Genomic DNA, 19,898 nt, shown 5'->3' with positions numbered 1-19,898 from the left:
ATTTTCTACCCTAGCAACACCGGCGGGTCGGCTGTGGAGCCCCCTAGAGTGGCGCCTTCATGGCGCTGAATATATACCCCAGCCGACCCGGCGCCCCCTCAGTTCCTTCTTGCCGGCTACTCCGACAGTGGGGACGGGGGGCGGGTTTGGAATGGATATGAGCAACACATCTCGAAGAACAACAGCTACAACGGTGAGTAACCGTCTTTTCTTCTTCGAGTGCTTGCTCATATCCATTCCATTAGGTGACTCCCAAGCCCAACTTAGGTGGTGGGGTCGGAGTGAGACATTGCTGTGTGCAAAACCGCTGATCTGAAAGCAGCATCGTCTCTGGACTGCTGCACTAGTGCATAGTGAGCTGCAAATGTGTGGACTGATGACCAAACCGCCGCTCTTCAAATGTCCTGGATCGGAACATGTGCCAGGAAAGCAGTCGAGGAGGCTTGGGCCCTCGTGGAGTGAGCGGTGAGGTGCGGTGCTGAGACACCTGCCAGGTCATAGCAAGTCCGGATGCAAGACTTAATCCAGGAGGATAGGCGTTGTGAGGAGACCGGTGAGCCTTTCATTCGGTCGGCCACTGCGACGAAGAGTTGCGTCGTCTTTCTAAAGTGCTTTGTGCGGTCAATATAGAAGGCCAGGGCCCTGCGTACGTCCAGGGAATGCAAACGTTGATCCTGGCGAGTGGCATGTGGTTTAGGATGAAAGACCGGGAGAAATATATCCTGGTTGATATGAAAAGGAGAAACCACCTTAGGGAGAAAGGCAGGATGTGGACGAAGTTGCACTTTATCCTTGTGAAAAACTGTGTAAGGGGGCTCAGATGTAAGCGCCCTGAGTTCAGAAACACGCCTTGCTGAAGTGATGGCTACAAGGAAGGCTGTCTTCCAGGATAGGTACAAAAGTGAACAGGTGGCCAGTGGCTCGAATGGAGGACCTGTGAGCTTGGAGAGAACCAGGTTGAGGTCCCACGTCTGAACGGGCTGACGTTGTTGTGGGTACATCCGGTCTAAGCCCTTGAGGAATCTAACGACCATCGGGTTAGAGAATACCGAGGACGCGAGTTCCCCTGGGTGAAAGGCCGATATAGCGGCCAGGTGAACTCTAATTGAAGATATCGCCAACCCCTGCTGTTTTAGGGAGAGGAGATATTCCAAAATGAGAGGAATGGGTGCCTGCAACGGGGACATGGCTCGTTGTTCGCACCAACAGGAGAACCGCTTCCACTTGGCCAGGTACGTGGTGCGTGTTGAGGGCTTCCTACTGCTCAGCAGAATCTGTTGGACAGAGTGCGAGCATTGCTGCTCTGCCTGGGTGAACCATGGAGCAGCCACGCCGTGAGGTGGAGTGATTGCAGGTCGGGGTGACGCAGCCGGCCGTGGTCCTGAGAGATGAGATCCGGACACAACGGAAGCGGGATCGGTGTCTGAACCGAGAGTTCCAACAGTATGGTGTACCAATGTTGTCTCGGCCACGCTGGAGCGACCAGAATTACCTGTGCCTGGTCTCTGCGCAATTTGAGCAGTACCTTGTGGACCAGAGGAAACGGAGGGAAGGCATAAAACAGGTGGTCTTTCCAGGGAAGGAGAAACGCATCCGAGAGGGAGCCCTGAGCTCGACCTTGTAGGGAGCAGAACATATGGCACTTCCTGTTGTCTCGAGATGCAAACAGGTCTATCTGGGGAAACCCCCACCTCTGGAAGATGGAATGTATGATGTCCGGACGGATAGACCACTCGTGCGTCTGGAAGGACCTGCTGAGTCGGTCCGCTAGAGTGTTCTGGACTCCAGGGAGGAACGATGCCGTGAGATGGATTGAGTGGGCGATGCAGAAGTCCCACAGGCGAATGGCCTCTTGGCATAGAATTGACGAACGTGCTCCTCCTTGCTTGTTGATGTAAAACATGGCCGTGGTGTTGTCGATGAGAACTAACACACAGCGGCCACGTAGGAGATTGAGGAATGCCTGGCACGCCAGGCGCACCGCCATCAGTTCCCGAACATTGATGTGCAGGGCTAACTGGGGTGCAGACCACAGGCCCTGGGTATGTTGTTCATTGAGATGGGCGCCCCAACCCAGAGATGACGCGTCTGTGACCAGGTGCAGAGAGGGTTGTGGGGCGTGAAATGGCATCCCCTCGCAGACCACATTGCGATCTAGCCACCAGGTGAGGGAGGCCAGGACCGAGTTCGGGACCGTGACCACCATGTTCAGGCTGTCTCGATGTGGACGGTATATTGATGACACCCAGGTTTGAAGTGGGCGAAGCCGAAGTCTGGCATGCCTGGTTACGTACGTGCAGGAAGCCATGTGACCCAGCAGGGTGAGGCACGACCTCACCGTGGTAGTTGGGAAGGTCTTGAGCCCTTGAATGAGGTTCTTGATGGTGCCAAAGCGGTTGTCTGGCAGGATGGCTTGTGCACGTCTGGAGTCTAGAACTGCGCCGATGAATTCTATTCTCTGGGTAGGTTCTAGAGTGGATTTGTCCTTGTTGAGTAGGATGCCCAACTCGTTGAATATGTGCACTATTCTGTGGACGTGAGCTTGAACTTGCTCCTTGGTGCGACCGCGTACCAGCCAGTCGTCTAGGTACGGGAACACCTGTATTTCTTGCCGACGAAGGTACGCTGCCACGACAGCCATACATTTCGTGAACACTCTTGGGGCCGAGGATAGGCCGAAGGGAAGGACTGTAAATTGGTAGTGCACCGTGTTTACCACGAATCGCAGGAAGCGTTTGTGAGGTGGGTAAATTGCAATATGAAAGTATGCGTCTTTCATGTCGAGGGCGGCGAACCAGTCTCCAGGATCGAGGGAAGGGATAATGGCCCCCAAAGAGACCATGTGGAACTTCAACTTTACTACGAATTTGTTGAGTCCGCGCAAGTCCAAGATGGGCCGCAGACCTCCCTTGGACTTGGGAATCAGGAAGTAACGGGAATAAAATCCCCTGCCCCTTAACTCTATCGGAACGTCCTCTATGGCCCCCATGGCAAGGAGTGTAGAAACCTCCTGTGTAAGAAGTTGCTCGTGAGAAGGGTCCCTGAAGAGGGACGGGGAAGGGGGGTGGGAGGAGGGGATAGAAGAAAACTGGATAGCGTATCCCCTCTCCACCGTGCGGAGGACCCAACGGTCTGAAGTTATAATGGACCAAGCACGGTGGAAGTGGGAGAGGCGATCCCGAAAGGAGGGAGCTGGATCCTGGGGGATGACTGGGGCGCCGTCCTCGACCGCACCTTCAAAAGTTCTGTCTAGGACCTGAAGGTGGTCTTGGTGGCCCCTGGTTCTGACCGGGTTGAGGGCCAACCCATCTTCTCCTACCACCTCGCCCTCGCCTTCTGGCAGGGTCCTGTCTCTGACGAGGTGGAGGGGGGTAAAAACGTTGAGGCTGGGGTCTAAATGGTCTGCGCTGGGGACCCGCAACATGCATCCCCAAAGAGCGCATAATTGTCCTGGAGTCCTTGAGGCTCTGCAATCGAGAGTCCGTCTTCTCCGAGAACAACCCCTGTCCTTCAAAGGGCAAATCCTGTAGGGTCTGCTGTAATTCAGGGGGTAAACCCGAAACTTGGAGCCAGGAGGTCCTGCGCATAGCGATACCTGCGGCTAGGGTTCTCGCGGCCGAGTCCGCTATGTCCAGGGAGGCCTGTAAGGAGGTCCGAGCCACCTTCTTACCTTCCTCAACCAAGGCCCCAAACTCTTCCCTGGACTCTTGGGGAACCAATTCCTTGAACTTCCCCATAGAGTTCCAGGAATTAAAGTTATAGCGGCTCAGGAGCGCCTGCTGGTTAGCCGCTCTAAGTTGCAGCCCTCCAGCTGAATAAACTTTACGGCCAAACAAATCGAGACGCTTAGCCTCCTTTGATTTGGGCGCTGCAGCTTGTTGACCGTGTCGCTCCCTTGCATTCACTGATGACACCACCAGTGAACACGGTTGGGGATGGGTGTACAAGTACTCGTAGTCTTTGGAAGGGACAAAGTACTTTCTTTCCACCCCTCTCGCTGTAGGTGGGATAGAGGCAGGGGTCTGCCATATCGTAGTTGCGTTCGCCTGGATCGTGCGGATCAGAGGCAACGCCACTCTTGATGGGACATCCGCCGCGAGAATATTTACAATGGGGTCCTGCACCTCCACTATCTCCTCTGTCTGTAGGTCCATGTTACGGGCCATCCTACGTAACAGGTCCTGATGAGCCCGAAGATCTATCGGGGGTGGACCTGTGCACGACGTGCCCGCCACTGCCTCATCCGGAGAGGAAGAGGAGGATGCCTCTGGTGGTAAGGGATCCAGGGGAGGATCCTGGTCTCCCTGTTCCTGGGTCGGAGCGTCACCTGTCCTTGGGTCCGGGACGTCAGGTGGTGCGGATACAGAGGCCTCCATGCCCCCTGGAGGAGGGCGAGAGATGGTGGACTCTGGTGCCCTTGTATCAGAGTGACCCGAGCGAGAGGTTGTTGGAGCCCCTTGCGCCTGGTGGTATGCCCACGGGGTCCAGAACGACCAGTGAGATGGGCCCTGGTCAGGGTCCTCTGCTCCCTCTTGCCAATGGCCTAAATCTTGTTCCCCGGCTTGCCCCTGAGGGGGGTATGCCGATCTTGGTAGGTCCTCAGAGGAGCGAGACACCGATCTCGATGGCCATGGCGGTGCCGACTGCGCCGAGACGAATCCCGTGGGATACGGTGTCGTCCGGTGCCGATCTAGAGATGTTCCATCTCTACGCGGTGCCGGCGATCGGTGCCGAGATCGCGATCGGTACCGATGGCCTCGCCGGTGCCGGGAGTCGGACCTGGATCGAGACGATGACCTAGAGTAGGCCCGGTGCCGGGAGCGGCCTCTCGAAATCGAACGTCGATCGTATCGGTGCCGAGAGCTACGTCTCGACGTTGATCGGTGCCGACGATCATAACGGTGCCGAGATGTAGAGCGGTGCCGCGATGATCTTGGCCGCGAGTACGACCGGTGCCGAGGTGATATCCGGCGCCGGGACTGCGAGCGGCGAGGGGACCTGCTTCGGGACCTGGATCGGTGCCGCGGTTCCAGCCCTTGTGATGGAGGGCGCATCAAGGCAGGTTTTCCCCTAGATTGGACCGTGCGAGTCAACGGTGCCGACGGTGCCGGTGGTTGTGGCGGTGCCGGCTCCGTGAGAGCCATCAAGTCTCTCGCCGTCGCGAAAGTCTCCGGTGTCGACGGGAGGCACTGTATCACCGCCGGTCTCGGTGGTGACTCTGTCTGCACCGGACTCAACGGCCTTGGAGCCGGAGTCGACGGTGCTGGAGGCACCTGTTTCCGGTGCTCCACAGGTGGACGCGGCTCTACCCCCGGCACCGGGGGAGCCGGCGTCTTCGGCACTGAGGTCCCCGCCTTATGGGATTTTTTATGTCCCGGGGATGATGAACGGTGCCGAGGCACTTGTTGTGAGTGTGGTGCCGATGAGGTCCGGTGCCGTGGAGGCTTGTCTGCCGTGGTCGGCATGGTCGGTGCCGCTGGGGCACTGCGCACCGAGGTGCTAGGTGCCGGGGCCTGGCGCGCCGATGGAGCGTCCGGGCTAAGTGCTGCCTCCATAAGGATTTGCCGGAGTCGAAAGTCCCGCTCCTTCTTGGTCCTCGGTTTGAAGGCCTTACAGATCTTGCACTTATCTGTTTGATGGGACTCTCCCAGGCACTTCAGACACGAGTCGTGCGGGTCGCTCGTTGGCATGTGCTTAGCGCAGGAGGCGCACTGCTTGAAGCCGGGAGCCTTGGGCATGAGCCCGACCACGCGGCCAGGGAAAAAAGGGGGGAGACAACCCCCTTAATCCCCCTTTTTTTTAACTATATAACAACTATAACAAGTGAATAACCAACTATATAACTATAAACCACTAAAACTACAACTATAACTGTGAATAACTGGATAAGCTAGGGAGAGTGGAGAACAGCTACGCCGCGCTCCACAGTTCCAACGACCGTCAGGGGCGGTAAGAAGGAACTGAGGGGGCGCCGGGTCGGCTGGGGTATATATTCAGCGCCATGAAGGCGCCACTCTAGGGGGCTCCACAGCCGACCCGCCGGTGTTGCTAGGGTAGAAAATCTTCCGACGATCGTGCACGCGGCGCGCGCACACCTAATGGAATGGATATGAGCAAGCACTCGAAGAAGAATTCTTCTGTCAACCTCGCTACTACCTCTTGGGGAGGGGGATTGCTTACGCCAACAGGAGACTCCCTCCCATCAGTGCAGGTCGTGTTTACACTGTAGTGTTTTAAGAGTAAATCAGCCCTTACATTAAGTGGACCTAGCCTTAAGCCACACAGGCTGTTTCTATACTGCGGCTGGGAGCTTGCCTGCAAGCCCACTTAGGCAGACTCACTTTAGCTCCTCTAGATCTAGTGTGCTAAAACTTTCCATTTAACGATTGCGGCACAGGCAGTGGCTCTAGTTAGCCGCATGAGTTCAGCCTCAGGGGTCGTGGAGGCTTGGAGACAGCCAGCTAGTTTGAGCTGCCACTGGTGCAGCAATGTCCACATGACTATGTGTAGCATGCTAGCTTGAGTGCACAATTGAGCGGCCGTACAGACACACCCACAGGTGCTGTAACAATGGGCTGGAAATTCTCTTGGTTCAACAGAGACCTAGTACTGAAAATATAATCCAGAGACGCAATCCGATGTTTAAGCATATAGAAGAGAGGACCTTTAACCAAAAAGTGCTGCTCAATATTAATTGTAATATATAATTATAATAATGGTCCCTTCTGGCCTTAAAATCTGCAAATCTATCTTATCCCTTACGCCCTCTGACATTTTGGTTTTGCTTTCCTGACTAGCGCTGCACATAGGAACATAGGCCCTGATCCTCAACAGTATTTAGGCACCTAACTCCCAAGGATTTGGGCCATAAGAAATTGTCTTAATGGATCAGATTACAGTGGTGCCCAACCCTATTACACAGGAGGGCTACATGAACCAAACAGTGGGGGGCAAGCAGATTTTACACATTTTAATAAGATTTAAAGTTGCTGATATTGATTTATATTTTAAGTTCAGCTTGTTTTGTACGTCTTTGGGTTGTTTCTATGCACAGGATTTTCTATTTACACACTTGTGCAAACTAAAATGATGTAAAGATGGTGTCAAAACACTAATGAATTGGCCCCCAGGTGCTGGACGTAGGGGTGCTGCTGCTGTACCCCCTGGCTTGAAGTGGTTTCCATCATACACAGGGTATACAGTTTGGTTCAACGGCTTCCAGCAGCCCCACTATAAAAACTGTTCCAGTGCCCCTGAATTGGCCATCAGTAGATTGTGTTGAAGTGGGCTGCAGACCTTACAAAATCCTCTAGTGGTTCATATATGGACTGCAGGCCGTAGGCTGGGCACCCCGGGATCAGATCAATGGGAGATACAGTCCTGCCAGACACCCCGGCTCTGTGAGGAGAATTGCCACATGAGACACCCAAACAATAACTCCCCTAAGAACACAGGGAATCATTTGCAAAAAGACATTTTTGGTTTTCAGACAAAAGTTTTAGGCTGAACATTTCTGGAGTTTAATATTTTCTTTAAAAAAAGACAAATTTGCTGTGTAAAAACTCCCCTGTTTTTTGACAAGCACCAGTATTTCCATGGTTCAGGTCTGAATTTGCCAACTTTCCATTTCCCTGGGGAGAAGTTGTCATTCAGCTCTTCCTGGTAACACCAGAGAATGTTTCACTGGCAGTTACTGACCTTAGAACACAGAATTTTGCGTGAGCTGTTCAAATTCTTTGTCAACAGTTAATTTCACCTGCCACTGAGCTGCCCATTCCCACAACTTTCAGCTAGGTCCCTCTGAAGTTTTCACTCTCATTCCCCAGCCTGGACTCACCAAAGCAATTCCATGTCATCTGCAAACTTTGCCACCTCCCAGCCCAGTTAGGCAGACTCACTTTAGCTCCTCTAGAGCTAATGTGTAAAACTTGGTGTTTAGACATTGCGGCACTGGCAGTGTCTCTGGTTAGCCGCATGAGCTCAGACTCAGGGGTCGTGCAGGCCTGGAGACAGCCAGCTAGTTTGAGCTGCCACGGGTGCAGCAATGTCCACATGACTACGTGTAGCATGCTAGCTTGAGTGAACGCTCTGAGCGGCCGTACAGACACACCCACAGGTGCTGTAACAACGGGCTGCTTGGAAATTCTCTTGGTTCAACAGAGACCTAGCACTGAAAATATAATCCAGAGAAGCAATCCGATGTTTAAGCATATAGAAGAGAGGACCTTTAAACAAAAAGTGCTGCTCAATATTAATTGTAATATATAATTATAATAATGGTCCCTTCTGGCCTTAAAATCTGCAAATCTATCTTATCCCTTACGCCCTCTGACGTTTTGGTTTTGCTTTCCTGACTAGCGCTGCACATAGGAACATAGGCCCTGATCCTCAACTGTATTTAAACACCTAACTCCCAAGAATTTGAGCCATAAGAAATTGTCTTAATGGATCAGATTACAGTGGTGCCCAACCCTATTACACAGGAGGGCCACATGAACCAAACATTGGGGGGCAAGCAGATTCTACACATTTTAATAAGATTTAAAGTCATCTGTATTGATTTATATTTTAAGTTCACCTTGTTTTGTACGTCTTTGGGTTGTTTCTATGTACAGGACTGTCAATTTACACACTTGTGCAAACTAAAATGATGTAAACATGGCGACAAACACTAATGAATTGGCCCCTAAGTGCTGGCGCTAGGGGTGCTGCTGCTGTACCCCCTGGCTTGAAGTGGTTTCCATCATACACAGGGTTTACAGTTTGGTTCAATGGCTTCCAGCAGCCCCACTATAAAAACTGTTCCAGCACCCCTGAATTGGCCGTCAGTAGATTGTGTTGAAGTGGGCTGCAGACCTTACAAAATGCTCTAGTGGTCCATATATGGACTGCAGGCCGTAGGCTGAGCACCCCGGGATCCAAACAATGGGAGATATAGTCCTGCCAGACACCCCAGCCTTTTTAGGAGAATTGCCACACAAGACACCCAAACAATAACTCCCCTAAGGCCACAGGGAAACATTTCCAAAGAGAAATTTTTGGTTTTCAGCCAAAAGTTTTAGCCTGAACATTTCTGGGGTTTAATATTTTCTTTAAAAAAAAATTTGCTGTGTAAAATCTCCCCTGTTTTGTGACAAGCACCAATATTTCCATTGTTCAGGTCTGAATTTGCCAACTTTCCATTTCCCTGGGGAGAAGTTGTCATTCAGCTCTTCCTGGTAACACCAGAGAATGTTTCACTGGCAGTTACTGACCTTAGAACACAGAATTTTGCGTGAGCTGTTCAAATTCTTTGTCAACAGTTAACTTCAGCTGCCCATTCCCACAACTTTCAGCTAGGTCCCTCTGAAGTTTTCACTCTCATTCCCCAGCCTGGACTCACCAAAGCAATTCCATGTCATCTGCAAATGTTGCCACCTCACTTCTCACCCCCTGTACCAGATCATTAATAAATATTTGAAACACCACCAGTCCTAATGTGGAACATTGTGTCAACCCATATTTTACCTGTTGCAGTGTTGAAATTGACTGTTTATTCTCCCTTTGGCCCAAATGCTCAAAGGTAGGTAGGCTCCTAACTTCCACTGAAATCAACGGACGTTAGGAGTCTAGACAACTCTGAGGATCTGGGCATTTGTTTTCTGTTGCGTAACCAGTTTCTCATTCATGACCGCATTTTGCCTCATATTCCATAACTACATAACTTCCTTAATAGCCTCATGTGAGGGACTTTGTCAAAGAAAGTCCAAGTATATTATGTCAGGTGGTTCCCCCATATTCGCTCTATTGTTGACTAAATGAAAGAATTATAGTAGATCAATAAGGAATGATTTTCCATAGTAGAATCACAAGTCGTTAGTCCCTATCATGACATGCTCATCTTGGTATTTTTTAATTCCATTTCATCATCACTGGTAGAGAGACACACACGTTATTGCTTATATAGGGTGAGATATGCCCCCAGCTATGCCCTTCATCCCATTACTCTATGCATCACTCTATGCTATTCCAGCCCTTTCTGACCCCGAGTCTACCAGTGCCCCTCAATCCTGATCTTCAGCCATTTTTGCTACTCCAATCCCAGGTCACTGGTACCCATGTTCAGTGGAGGTGGTTGAATTTATTTTAACCGAATCATATTTTTATGAAAAATGCTTTTTTGCAGAAAATTTTCAGTATAGTCCAACTTCTTCTGATGTTTCAGGGGGAAAAAAGGAAACCAAACCCCAAATATTTGGGGTGGGACATTTTCAATGTGTTGTGAAATTTGGAACCTAAAACCCTACAGATTTTAATAACAAAAATCTGCAGGGGAGGGACAGCTATGTGGTTTGAGCATTGGCCTGCTAAACCTATTACCTATTACTGTGGTGGATGTTTCATCACGTAACATCTTAAAATCAAGGCAATATATCTTCCTAAATAATATGCAATCACTTGAACAGAATTCATGGACTCAGTGGACAAATTACTGGATGAGGGTCTTGTGCCTGTGATATGAAGGAAGATCAGCTAGATAAAGATATTGGTCCTTTCAGCATGTTTAAGTCACTTTAAAAAAATCCAGGAATCTATGAGTCTCTTTATGTCTTCCCAACACATCTTGATCACTGACTTATGAGGATATGTAACAATAACCCTGATATCTCTGTTCAGAATATGACGTTTATTTCAGCAGCTATTCACATCTTCCATATGTAAGGGGACCGTTTGGCCCTTTACTAAAACGCAGTGAGGGTGTTTTGGTGGCTAGCTCCCAGTACCAAAAGGAAGGGGAAGGGTCGGTGGGAAAGCAAGACCCTGAGACTGACGGTCCCCAGGGGCAATGGGGAGCATTTTGACGGGGCAGACAGGCTAATGACGGAGTCAGGGGGTCAGAAAGGTCCCGTCCTCTGTGTGAGCTGGAATCAGAGGCTCCACTCGGCCTCCCACCCCCTGGGCTGTTTCTCTGGCCCCTCTGGCTCCAGGGCTGCAGCCCTGCTCCCAGCACAGGTCTGCCCTCTCCTTAGCTCGGCCCCACTCTGCCTGTCAGACCCAGGGCGAGTCCAGCTCACACGGAGGACGGGACCTTTCTGACCCCCCGACTCCCTGATTGGCCTGCCTGTCCTGTCAATCAGGCTGACCTGGAGCATTGGCCTCTCCCCATTGGCCCTGGGGACTGTCAGTCTCAGGGTCCTGGTTTCTCACCGACCCTTCCCCTTCCTTTTGGCACTGGGACCTAGCCAACCGAAACACCCTCACTGAGTTGTAGTAAGGGGCCAACAGTCCCCTGACACACACAAGTGTGGAAGTGGAGCCACTGAGCCAAAGCCTGTGCTTACCAGCGCACACATAAATCTGGAACAACTTCCTAGATTTCACTGGCTTTACCAATGGCATAAAAGCCTGATCCAAAGGTGCTGAACTCCATGACAGCTTTGCCATTGACTCCAGTGGGCTATAGCTCAAGGCATAGAATTTGGTGCACTACTTAACTAGGGTTACCATATTTCAGCAAGCAAAAAAGAGGATGGGAGGAGCCCCGCCCTAGCCCCGCCTCATCCCTCCTACTCCCCCCCTCAGGACCCCCAACGGTCCCCCCGCTCCTTGTCCCCTGACTGCCCCCTCCTGGGACCCCTGCCCCTAACTGCCCCCCAGGACTCCACCCCCTACCTAAGCCTCCCTGCCTCTTGTCCCCTGACTACCCCCTCCTGAGACCCTCCCCCCCATCCTAACTGGCCCCCTAGGACTCTACCCCCTACCTGTCCCGTGACTGCCCCAACCCTTATCCACACCCCCACCCCCACACAGACCCCTGGGACTCCCATGCCCCATCCAACCATTCTCCACCCCCTGACAGCCCCCCCCAGAACTCCCGACCCATCTAAACCCCTCTGCTCCCTGTCCCGACTGCTCCGATCCCTCTCCTCACCCCTGCCACCTGACAGCCCCCCCTCAGAACTCCCAAACACCCCCCCCGCTCCTTGTCCCCTGACTGCCCCCTCCTGGGACCCCTGCTCTTAACTGCCCTCCAGAACCCCACCCCCTACCTAAGCCTCCCTGCTCCTTGTCCCCTAACTGCCCCCTCCTAAAACCCCCCCCAAATGCCCCCAGGACCCTACCCCCTACCCGTACCCTGACTGCCCAAAATCTTATCCATACCCCCACCCCAGAAAGCCCCCCCGAACTCCTAAACCCCCCCGTCTCTTGACTGCCCCCTCCAGAACCTCCCTGCCCCTTCTCCGACCCCCTGCCTCCCCTGTTGTTGGCCTTCGCCTAATGTCTCTGTGAGCTTTGCTCAGGAACGGCCGGAGCCGTTCGTCCCGGCATGCTGGGCAGCAATGGGGGAGGAGCTGCAGACTGCCGGCAGCGATCTGCGAATGCAGGGAGGGAGGGAGTGATCTCTGCTGCAGGGGGGAGGAGGGGCTCTCTCTGGCTGTCAGAGCCCCATGTAAGTGGCACCATCTGGCCAGCTGCTCTGGTAGCCGCGCGCGCTCTGCATGGGGGGGAAGTCCGGACATTTACAAATTCCCCACGGACGCTATTTTTAGCTCAAAAAGCCGGACATGTCCGGGGGAATCCGGACAAATGGTAACCCTAACTTAACTCTTTCTTGTTGGGAAGAGTCATCTCTCTATATCCCCTCCCACCCTGAGCCGGGAATTGGGTGTCTTGCCAAGATGCTCTGATGCAATGCAAGGCTCTCTCTGGACTGGAGTGGCGGTCTCACTGGCTGCAAGAAAAGAGTTCCCAAAGAACATTGTACCCTGAGAAATGTAACGATGGGAGAAAAGTTTCCGCCCTCATCTGGTTTCGTCAGCAGATACTCCTTCCCTGATCTAAATACTATGTAAACATAAGTTTAAAATCACTGGGCTGGATTCTGCTCTTAGTGACCTTGGTGTAAATCCAGAATGACCTCACTTATGTGAATGGAGTCAGGGTTGGATTCTGCTCTCGGTCATACTGGTTTATATCCACAGTAATCCTTTTGGGTTTACTGGGGTCACTCCGCATTTATTCTAGTATGAGATCAGAATCGGGTCCTTTGAATTACTGTGTTTATATGTGAGAAACCCACTGTTACAGGATGGAGAGAAACTCAGTAGCAGCCTGGATTAAAAATATAGTTCAAAACCTTTGTGTGTTATCCACAATCTGAACATGGCTCTAGATCTTAAAGGAACAAACAACGACCAACACGCTCAAGCCTATTTGCTAATAAGAACAACCAGAATGCAACCCTGATGTCAGGGGAATCACCCTGGATTTACACCAGAGTCATGAAGAATAGAATCTGCCCTTCAGGACTCCCACACAGAATCCCTACCCCCCAGACTTCTTATTTCCACACAGCTGTGATTTTCTGGATTCCACAGATCACAAAGGAAAAACACACACACAAACCCCATCTTTCAGATCCAAATATTTATTTTCACCTCTTAGGTCTAACTACCGGAAGCTCAATACGTGGATAGAAAAATATCACTAGTTTAAAAAAAAAAATGGATAAAGAATTAATATAAGTATTTATAAAACAGCCAATGAGGGAAGTTTTCTCAACAAGTCTCCAAAAAGAGTTTTTATCAGGGTATTTGGTGTAATGTTTTTTCTCCCTGGTTCTTCCCAGGCAAGCCAGCTTCAGAGCTGCCAGGCCGATCCCCTGAAAATAGGAGACTTTAAAATCTCAGCAAAAGCAGCTGTTTTGCCAAGCAAAGCTGCAGGTCATTTTGTTAGCAGTACATTTCTCTTTGTTGATTCCCGTGTAACAGCAGAATTTTAGGTGTGTGTATATGAAATTACGACTAATTGATCTGATTTGGGTTGTGTGGATGCTGGGGTGGCGCTGATGGCCTGTGAGCTACAGAGGTCAGACTGGCTCATGGTCTCTTCTGGCCTTCAGCACTGTGATTTAGAAGGTAATCAAGAACTTGAGAGTGAGTACTGAAAAGACCCTTAGCAGAGCTCTTCCCTTCCTGGCTCAGATTGGGTTGATTTTCATCTCTGGCTTCCCCGGTCTCGCTCATGTGGAGTTTGTATTGTCTCTTTCCCTTGTCTGTTTTGATTAGAAATATTCGAATTACCCCGGGGTTTATTTTTAATGACTCTTTTGGGGCAAAAATGTTTAAGCCTCGAATTTGTACCTCAGCCAAGAGGCCTTGCAGGCCAGACTTGGAGGGGGGATCATAACCCCGACTGGGCGGGGGTGACGCTGGGAAGAAGGGTCCTGCCACCTAGAGCCTGAGAGCGTGTGGCCACCGCCAGAGCAAGTGTCCGACCCGCAGCGTCTCTGCAGCACAGCCAGGGCCTGAGAAGGAGCCTGGGACCTACAAGGAACAGACGGTGACCTGCCCTGACGTTCCAGAGACACTGTTTGTGATGTTCCCTGCCACAGAGCGGGGTGATGTGTTTTCCTTTAACCTTTCCCATTTTTCCTTATTCTTTTTTAAAATTAATTGTTAATTAAACAACTTGTATGATCAGTGGGTCAGGGAGGTGCCCAGTGCAGAGAGAGTACCCCGGAGTGGGGACACCCTAGCCCCTGTCCTGGGTGACCACAGCAGGGTTGGGGGTCGAGCCCCCCAGGAATCCTGGGCCCAACCTTGTCGGGGTTTACGAGGACTCTGCCAGACAGGAGAGTGGAAGGGGAGTCCTGAAGGGCAGGGAGGCCTCTGGGTAAAGGAAGTGGAGGCGAGGACTCGGATCCTTTCGCTAGCCCACTTCACCGGGGTAGTGCAGAAGCCAGGAAAGTTCCCCACAGTAGCGGGACCATTCCCCCGCTAACACCTGCATTCCATGCCCCTCTTGAGGTCCCCAGAGATTCCCGCTGGCTGCTCAGTGTCTGGCTTTCCAGCTCCTGGGATCGATCCTTCTCCTCGGCTGTGTGCCACTTGTCCCGCCTCTTGATCAGGGCTGGGCCTGGTGACCCCGTGACCTCCCAGCTGTGCAGCCCGCTGGCTGTGGGGAGACAGTGGGTGTAGGGCCCAGGGAAAGTCCCTTCCCTCGGAGGAGCTCCAAGCTCTGACACGCGTCAGGGAGACAGGGCCAGGCAAAGAGGCAAAGCCGCCTGGCATCTGCGGCCAAGCTCCCAGCTGCTCCTGACTTCCTCCCAGCGAGGAAACTGTGGCTCTCCAATGCAGGAGCAGCAGCGTAGCCTGCCCATGCAGAGAGCTCCATCTCCAGGGCTTTTCAGTCCTGGGCATCTTCCCCGAGTGGGGCAGCTGATGCTATAACTGAGACTTTAGTGATTGAGACACCTGACCCCAGCTGAGTCCCACCAAACTCATCTCAGCAGCATCCCCCTCTGGGCTGAACAGCAATGGCTGCCTGGAGGAGAACAGTGTTCACCCAGTCCCTGGAGCGGTGCGGTCCCTGGCACACGCCTGGCACTGCTCTGCTGCCGGGGTTATTGGTCTAAAATAGGCCCATGGTTCTGGCTTGCAGGCAATGACTGGTCTGGGCTACTCGGCCATTGAACATCTCCTGAGCTGCTGGACCAGGCAGGCTTGTCCCTGGAGGCCAAGAGTTAATCTAAAGTGCCCCCCACTGAGGGTGCTTTCCCTGGGGGCCTGGTGGGTCCAGGGGGCAGCTGGGTGGGATGGAGCGTGATGGGCTCGGCCTAGCCTGGCACTCTGAGCGTCTCTGCGCCACCCCCTTCAGGCACCATGGAATGCCACACAGAGGAGAAGGCCAACAAGATCAAGGCGGACTACGAGAAGCGGCTGAAGGAGATGAATCGGGACCTGCAGAAGCTGCAGGCAGCCCAGAAGGAATGTGCTCGCCTGCTCAAGAACCAGTCGCGCTATGAGCGGGAGCTCAAGAAGCTGCAGGCTGAGGTGGCAGAGATGAAGAAGGCAAAGGTACCTGGCTGGGCAGAGGAGGAGGGGGCTGGAGGGGCATGGCCTGCTTGTGCTAGCTCTTCAAACTGGGGAGGGACGGTGGATGGGCACAGCCCCTTGTGCACACTCCTTATGCTGGGTGTGGCTGTCGGGGGGCCCACAGGTGGCACTGATGAAGCAGATGCGGGAGGAGCAGCAGCGGAGGCGGCTGGTGGAGACCAAGCGGAATCGGGAGATCGCCCAGCTGAAGAAGGAGCAGCGCAGGCAGGAGGTGAGAACCCAGCTCCTTGCCAGGGCTGTGCAGATAGGGCAGCTCTGGCTGGGGCCTGTGCCCCTCACTCGGCTCTGAGCTCCCACACCAGCTGGCCAGGGTGCAGCGGGGAGTGCGGGTTCTCCAATGGGTCTGGGCCTTTCCTGGGGAAATGCCCCAAGCCAGGCTCCTTGGGACCAGATGGGGAGGGTGCTGGAGAGCCCTCGCTGATGCATGATGTGTCAGGTCCCCTCCCCTGTGCACAGGTGAGCAGTTACCTGGGTGAGCCAGCCTGCACCCAGAGTCCCTGACGCAGGGTGGGGCAGGGGCAGGGGAGCCCCTGTGATGGGGCAGGGCTGAGACAGGGAGTGGGGCCATTCAGGATATGGGGCAGCAGGGGAGCCCTGCAAAGCTGGGGCTGAGCCGCAGGGATGGCTGAGCAAGGCGATGGGAAATCTGGAGCAAGCGCTGCACCAACAGAGGACTGGATTCCACTCTCTATTACGCTCATTGTAAATCTGGAGTAACTGCATTGACATTAGCGGAGTCGCTCCAGATTTACACTGCTGCTGCTGCGATGTGAATCCAGCCGTCACCTGCATCGAGAACATTCCACGTTCAGTCCTGCCCTACCTCTGCTCGACAGTGTGTTAAAGCTCTTCCGGGTGCCCGCCCGCTGGGATCAGTGCCCGGCTTGGCCCCCAGGCCCCCTCCTCTCAGAGCCCGTGTTGGGCCACTGGCCGGCCAAGGCCTGCAGGTCCCGTGAAGCCAGGAATGGGGCCGGCATAATAGAACAGTGTAAAACCCTGCCTGATTGGGGAGCTGTGTGCTGGGCACCCTGTGCGGAAACCAGCCACCCCACCGACTGTCTGGGGACTCCTCCCCCTGCTGAAGGCGCAGCACGTCCCCTCTCCCAACCACGTGTCCATCTGTCTGTCCATCCCTTGAGATCAGCACCTGGTGGGGTGGCAGGTTCCGCCTTCCCCAGGTCAGAGGAGGTGATTGCTTCCTCCTGCATCTCTGGTTGCTGCTCAGGGCAGGTACAAATGCCACAGTGCTGCCATCGGTTACAGCAGAATAAATCCCGATTAGCCCCAGTTGCTCCAGGTTTTATACCGCTGCTGGTGAGATCAAAATCTGGCCCATGGCCTGCACTGAGAACATGCCATGTGCTGGCCCCAGGCAAGGGGGTGGGGGAGCCCTGGGTCCCCTCCCCTTCCCCCATTGCTGCCATGGGTTCTACCCCAGACCCTGGGTTCCTCTTTAGCGGCTCACGCCCACTCAGGACTCGACTGAGACTCGGCTTCTCTCCCGCGCAGTTTCAGATCCGGGCGCTGGAGTCTCAGAAGCGGCAGCAGGAAATCGTGCTGCGAAGGAAAACCCAGGAGGTGAGTGCCAGCCCCTGCACCTGCGGGGGTCTGGAGAGCCGCTCACGGGGCCGTGACTGGGTGGGCGCTGAGGCCTGGCTCCTGGATCGGGCCATTGGCAGGGTAGGGCCCTGGGGCCTCTCCAGATGGAATAGTCCCCTCTGCTGTCCCAGTGGGTCATGCTCCGCCAATGCTGGGTTGTTCCCAAGGCGCTGGCCCTGGGTGGGGTGGATTTCCCACAGAGCCTGGTGGTTTTATGGCCAGGAGTAACCAGGCAGGAGATGACAGTGATTGCGAGGGAGGAAACGCCTGCCTCCGGGGGCAGCTGATCTTCTGGGGTCAGGAAGGAGGAATTCTCTGCATGCCATGTGCAACCGTGCACAACAGTGTCTCCCTCCCTCCTTCCTGGAGCTGGGTCCTGGCAGCTGAGTTGGTCACGTGACTCGTCCAGGCTGCCTCCTGCCCCAGCACCCGTACAGCTCGCAGGACGGTGCGGTGCTTCGATCCCAGCCCCTTCCCAGCCCCTCCTGATGCATTCTGGGAAACTGCTATCCAAGGGTACCGGACCTTCACCCAGCCCAGATAGGCTCAGCTCTCTTGAAAGGTGCTCAGCTGCTCCCGGGCTCACTTTGCCACCTGAGAAGCATTGGAGTCGCTCTGCGGCTGGGGGGCGATGCCCCCTGCGGGTGTTCCCAGGAGGCCCAGCCCTCAGGCACTGCTCTGACCCAGGTCTCTGCTCTGCGCCGCCTGGCCAAGCCCATGTCGGACCGGGTCTCTGGGAGGCTGAGTCAGAAGCCAGCCATGCTGGACTCTGGTGCGGAGGGTCCGCCAGCACCACCTCCTCGGAACCGGAGTTCGGCTCTCGCTCGGTCTCCAGCATCGTGCGCCAGTGGAACCGGAAAATCGACCACTTCCTGGAAGACCCTTTGCCCTCCATGAATGGGGCTCGGCCCATCAGGTCAGACCAGTGCTTCCGAATCTGTGTCCCCCGCGGCCTCGTTCCCTGCTTGGCCCTCAGGCCCCGGGCTCCTGGGTGTTAGATGGGAGTGGATTTCTGTGGGAACACGGGAAACGATCGCTCTATCATCGTGGGCGACTCTGCCATGTGGTTTGACACGTGAGACTCTCCACATTGGCAGGAGACCTGATGTGTAAATGCCCCTCTGTCCTGAGCACTAGCGGGCGTGATGGCCAAGCGCCCGCCTGGTGGAAGCCCCCTGACCGTGTCCCATCCCACTGCAGGAAGAAGTTCCCAAAGAAGGGGATGAGCCAGACCTTCAGCAAGGCAGCCCGGCTCAAGTGGCAGTTGCTGGAGCGGCGCATCTTTGACGTTGTCATGCAGAGGATGACCATCGTCAACCTGGAGGTGGACATGGAGCGGCTGATCAAGGTGAGGTGTGGGGGGCAGTGCCCTGGTGGGGATTGGGTGGCCTGAGCATGACCGAGGGCCAGGAGTGCTGGGAGGCTGCTGGCACCTGGACAGCGCCGGCTGAGGCGTTTCCTTCCCACCCGCCCCCCAGAAACGCGAGGAGCTGGCGCTGCTGCAGGAGGCGCTGCAGGGGAAGAGGGGAAAGCTGCAGGCGGAGAGCCCAGGGGAGCAGAAGGGCCTGCAGGAGCTGAACGAGGAGATCAGGTGCTGACCGCCAACATTGACTACATCACCGACAGCATCGCCGACTGCCAGGCCACCATCATGTAGCTGGAGGAGACCAAGGTGCCGGGGGAGGGGGCCTGCGGGCGGGGGTGAGGTGCAGGGGGTCTGTATATGGGGAGTTGGTCTCACGGGAGGGGGAGCAGGGGAGATCACCCCAGGGCATTGTATGCTGTAAGGGAAAGGGGGTGCTCTGGGGGCTGGTTGATAGTTGGGGTGGGGACTGGGCGTGAGCAGGAGGCTGACTGGCTGGACTCTTCCTCTAGACAGTTTAAGCATAAGGGTTGCAGGAGGCAGGTTTGCAGGGTCCTCTTGCTTTCTAAGCTCCAACTTCTGGGCTGAAACGTTGTGTCGTGCGTCACGCAGGGAGTCAGGGCCAAGGTGGCTCCCTGCTCTTAGCCCCCAGAGCTCGCCCCCTCCCTACAGAAACGTCACAGAGCAGCTGTTGCAGTCTGGCTGCTTTCTCTGCTTGTTTGCTGATGACGGCTGTATAAGGCCCAGTTCAGCAGGTGCCTGAGCACTCACGGGGCTGGTGCGATAGGCAGCCGTAGGCCCGTGGGCGCCAGGCTAACGGACATGGCTGTGGCTTGGCTTGGACCAGCAGAGGCCAAGAATCAGCCCTCTTCCGCTGCACGGTCTGCAAGGTCGGGGCCAGGATTTAGGAAGCCCCTTATATGTTGGTCCGTCAGGGTCTCCATCGGTGCTGGATGGTTTATTTGTGAAAGGGACGGCTGCGGAGAGCATGATGTCCACCACCAGCTGCTAGGCCCAACAGCCCTGATGGGAGTTCTGCACATGCTGGAGTCAGTGGA

At 54.4% G+C, this 19,898-nt stretch overlaps 1 protein-coding gene across 1 annotated transcript; it reads left to right on the top strand.

Moving 5' to 3' along the window:
- The first annotated feature begins 15,345 nt into the window (after positions 1-15,345).
- Positions 15,346-18,763, top strand: LOC128837317 (kinesin-like protein KIF21B). The gene is made up of 5 exons (XM_054028379.1): positions 15,346-15,839; positions 15,982-16,089; positions 17,388-17,456; positions 18,165-18,393; positions 18,678-18,763. Exons 1-4 carry the CDS (start codon positions 15,645-15,647, stop codon positions 18,372-18,374), a joined length of 582 nt encoding a protein of 193 aa, XP_053884354.1. The 5' UTR covers positions 15,346-15,644; the 3' UTR covers positions 18,375-18,393; positions 18,678-18,763.
- Positions 18,764-19,898: the final 1,135 nt, after the last annotated feature.

This window comes from Malaclemys terrapin, chromosome 4, assembly GCF_027887155.1.
Source record: "Malaclemys terrapin pileata isolate rMalTer1 chromosome 4, rMalTer1.hap1, whole genome shotgun sequence".
In the NCBI taxonomy this organism is placed as follows: domain Eukaryota; kingdom Metazoa; phylum Chordata; order Testudines; family Emydidae; genus Malaclemys; species Malaclemys terrapin.
Note: the sequence above shows the minus strand (reverse complement) of the source record. Positions and strands in the feature narration are given on the sequence as shown.

What these genes read in the sequence shown, in the direction of transcription:
- LOC128837317 (XM_054028379.1), top strand. Translation starts at nt 15,645, where the DNA reads ATGGAATGCCACACAGAGGAGAAGGCCAACAAGATCAAGGCGGACTAC. An exon ending in CAGAGATGAAGAAGGCAAAG is followed by an intron (nt 15,840 to 15,981) that starts GTACCTGGCTGG and finishes GGGGGCCCACAG; the next exon opens with GTGGCACTGATGAAGCAGAT. An exon ending in TGCGAAGGAAAACCCAGGAG is followed by an intron (nt 17,457 to 18,164) that starts GTGAGTGCCAGC and finishes GCTCTGACCCAG; the next exon opens with GTCTCTGCTCTGCGCCGCCT.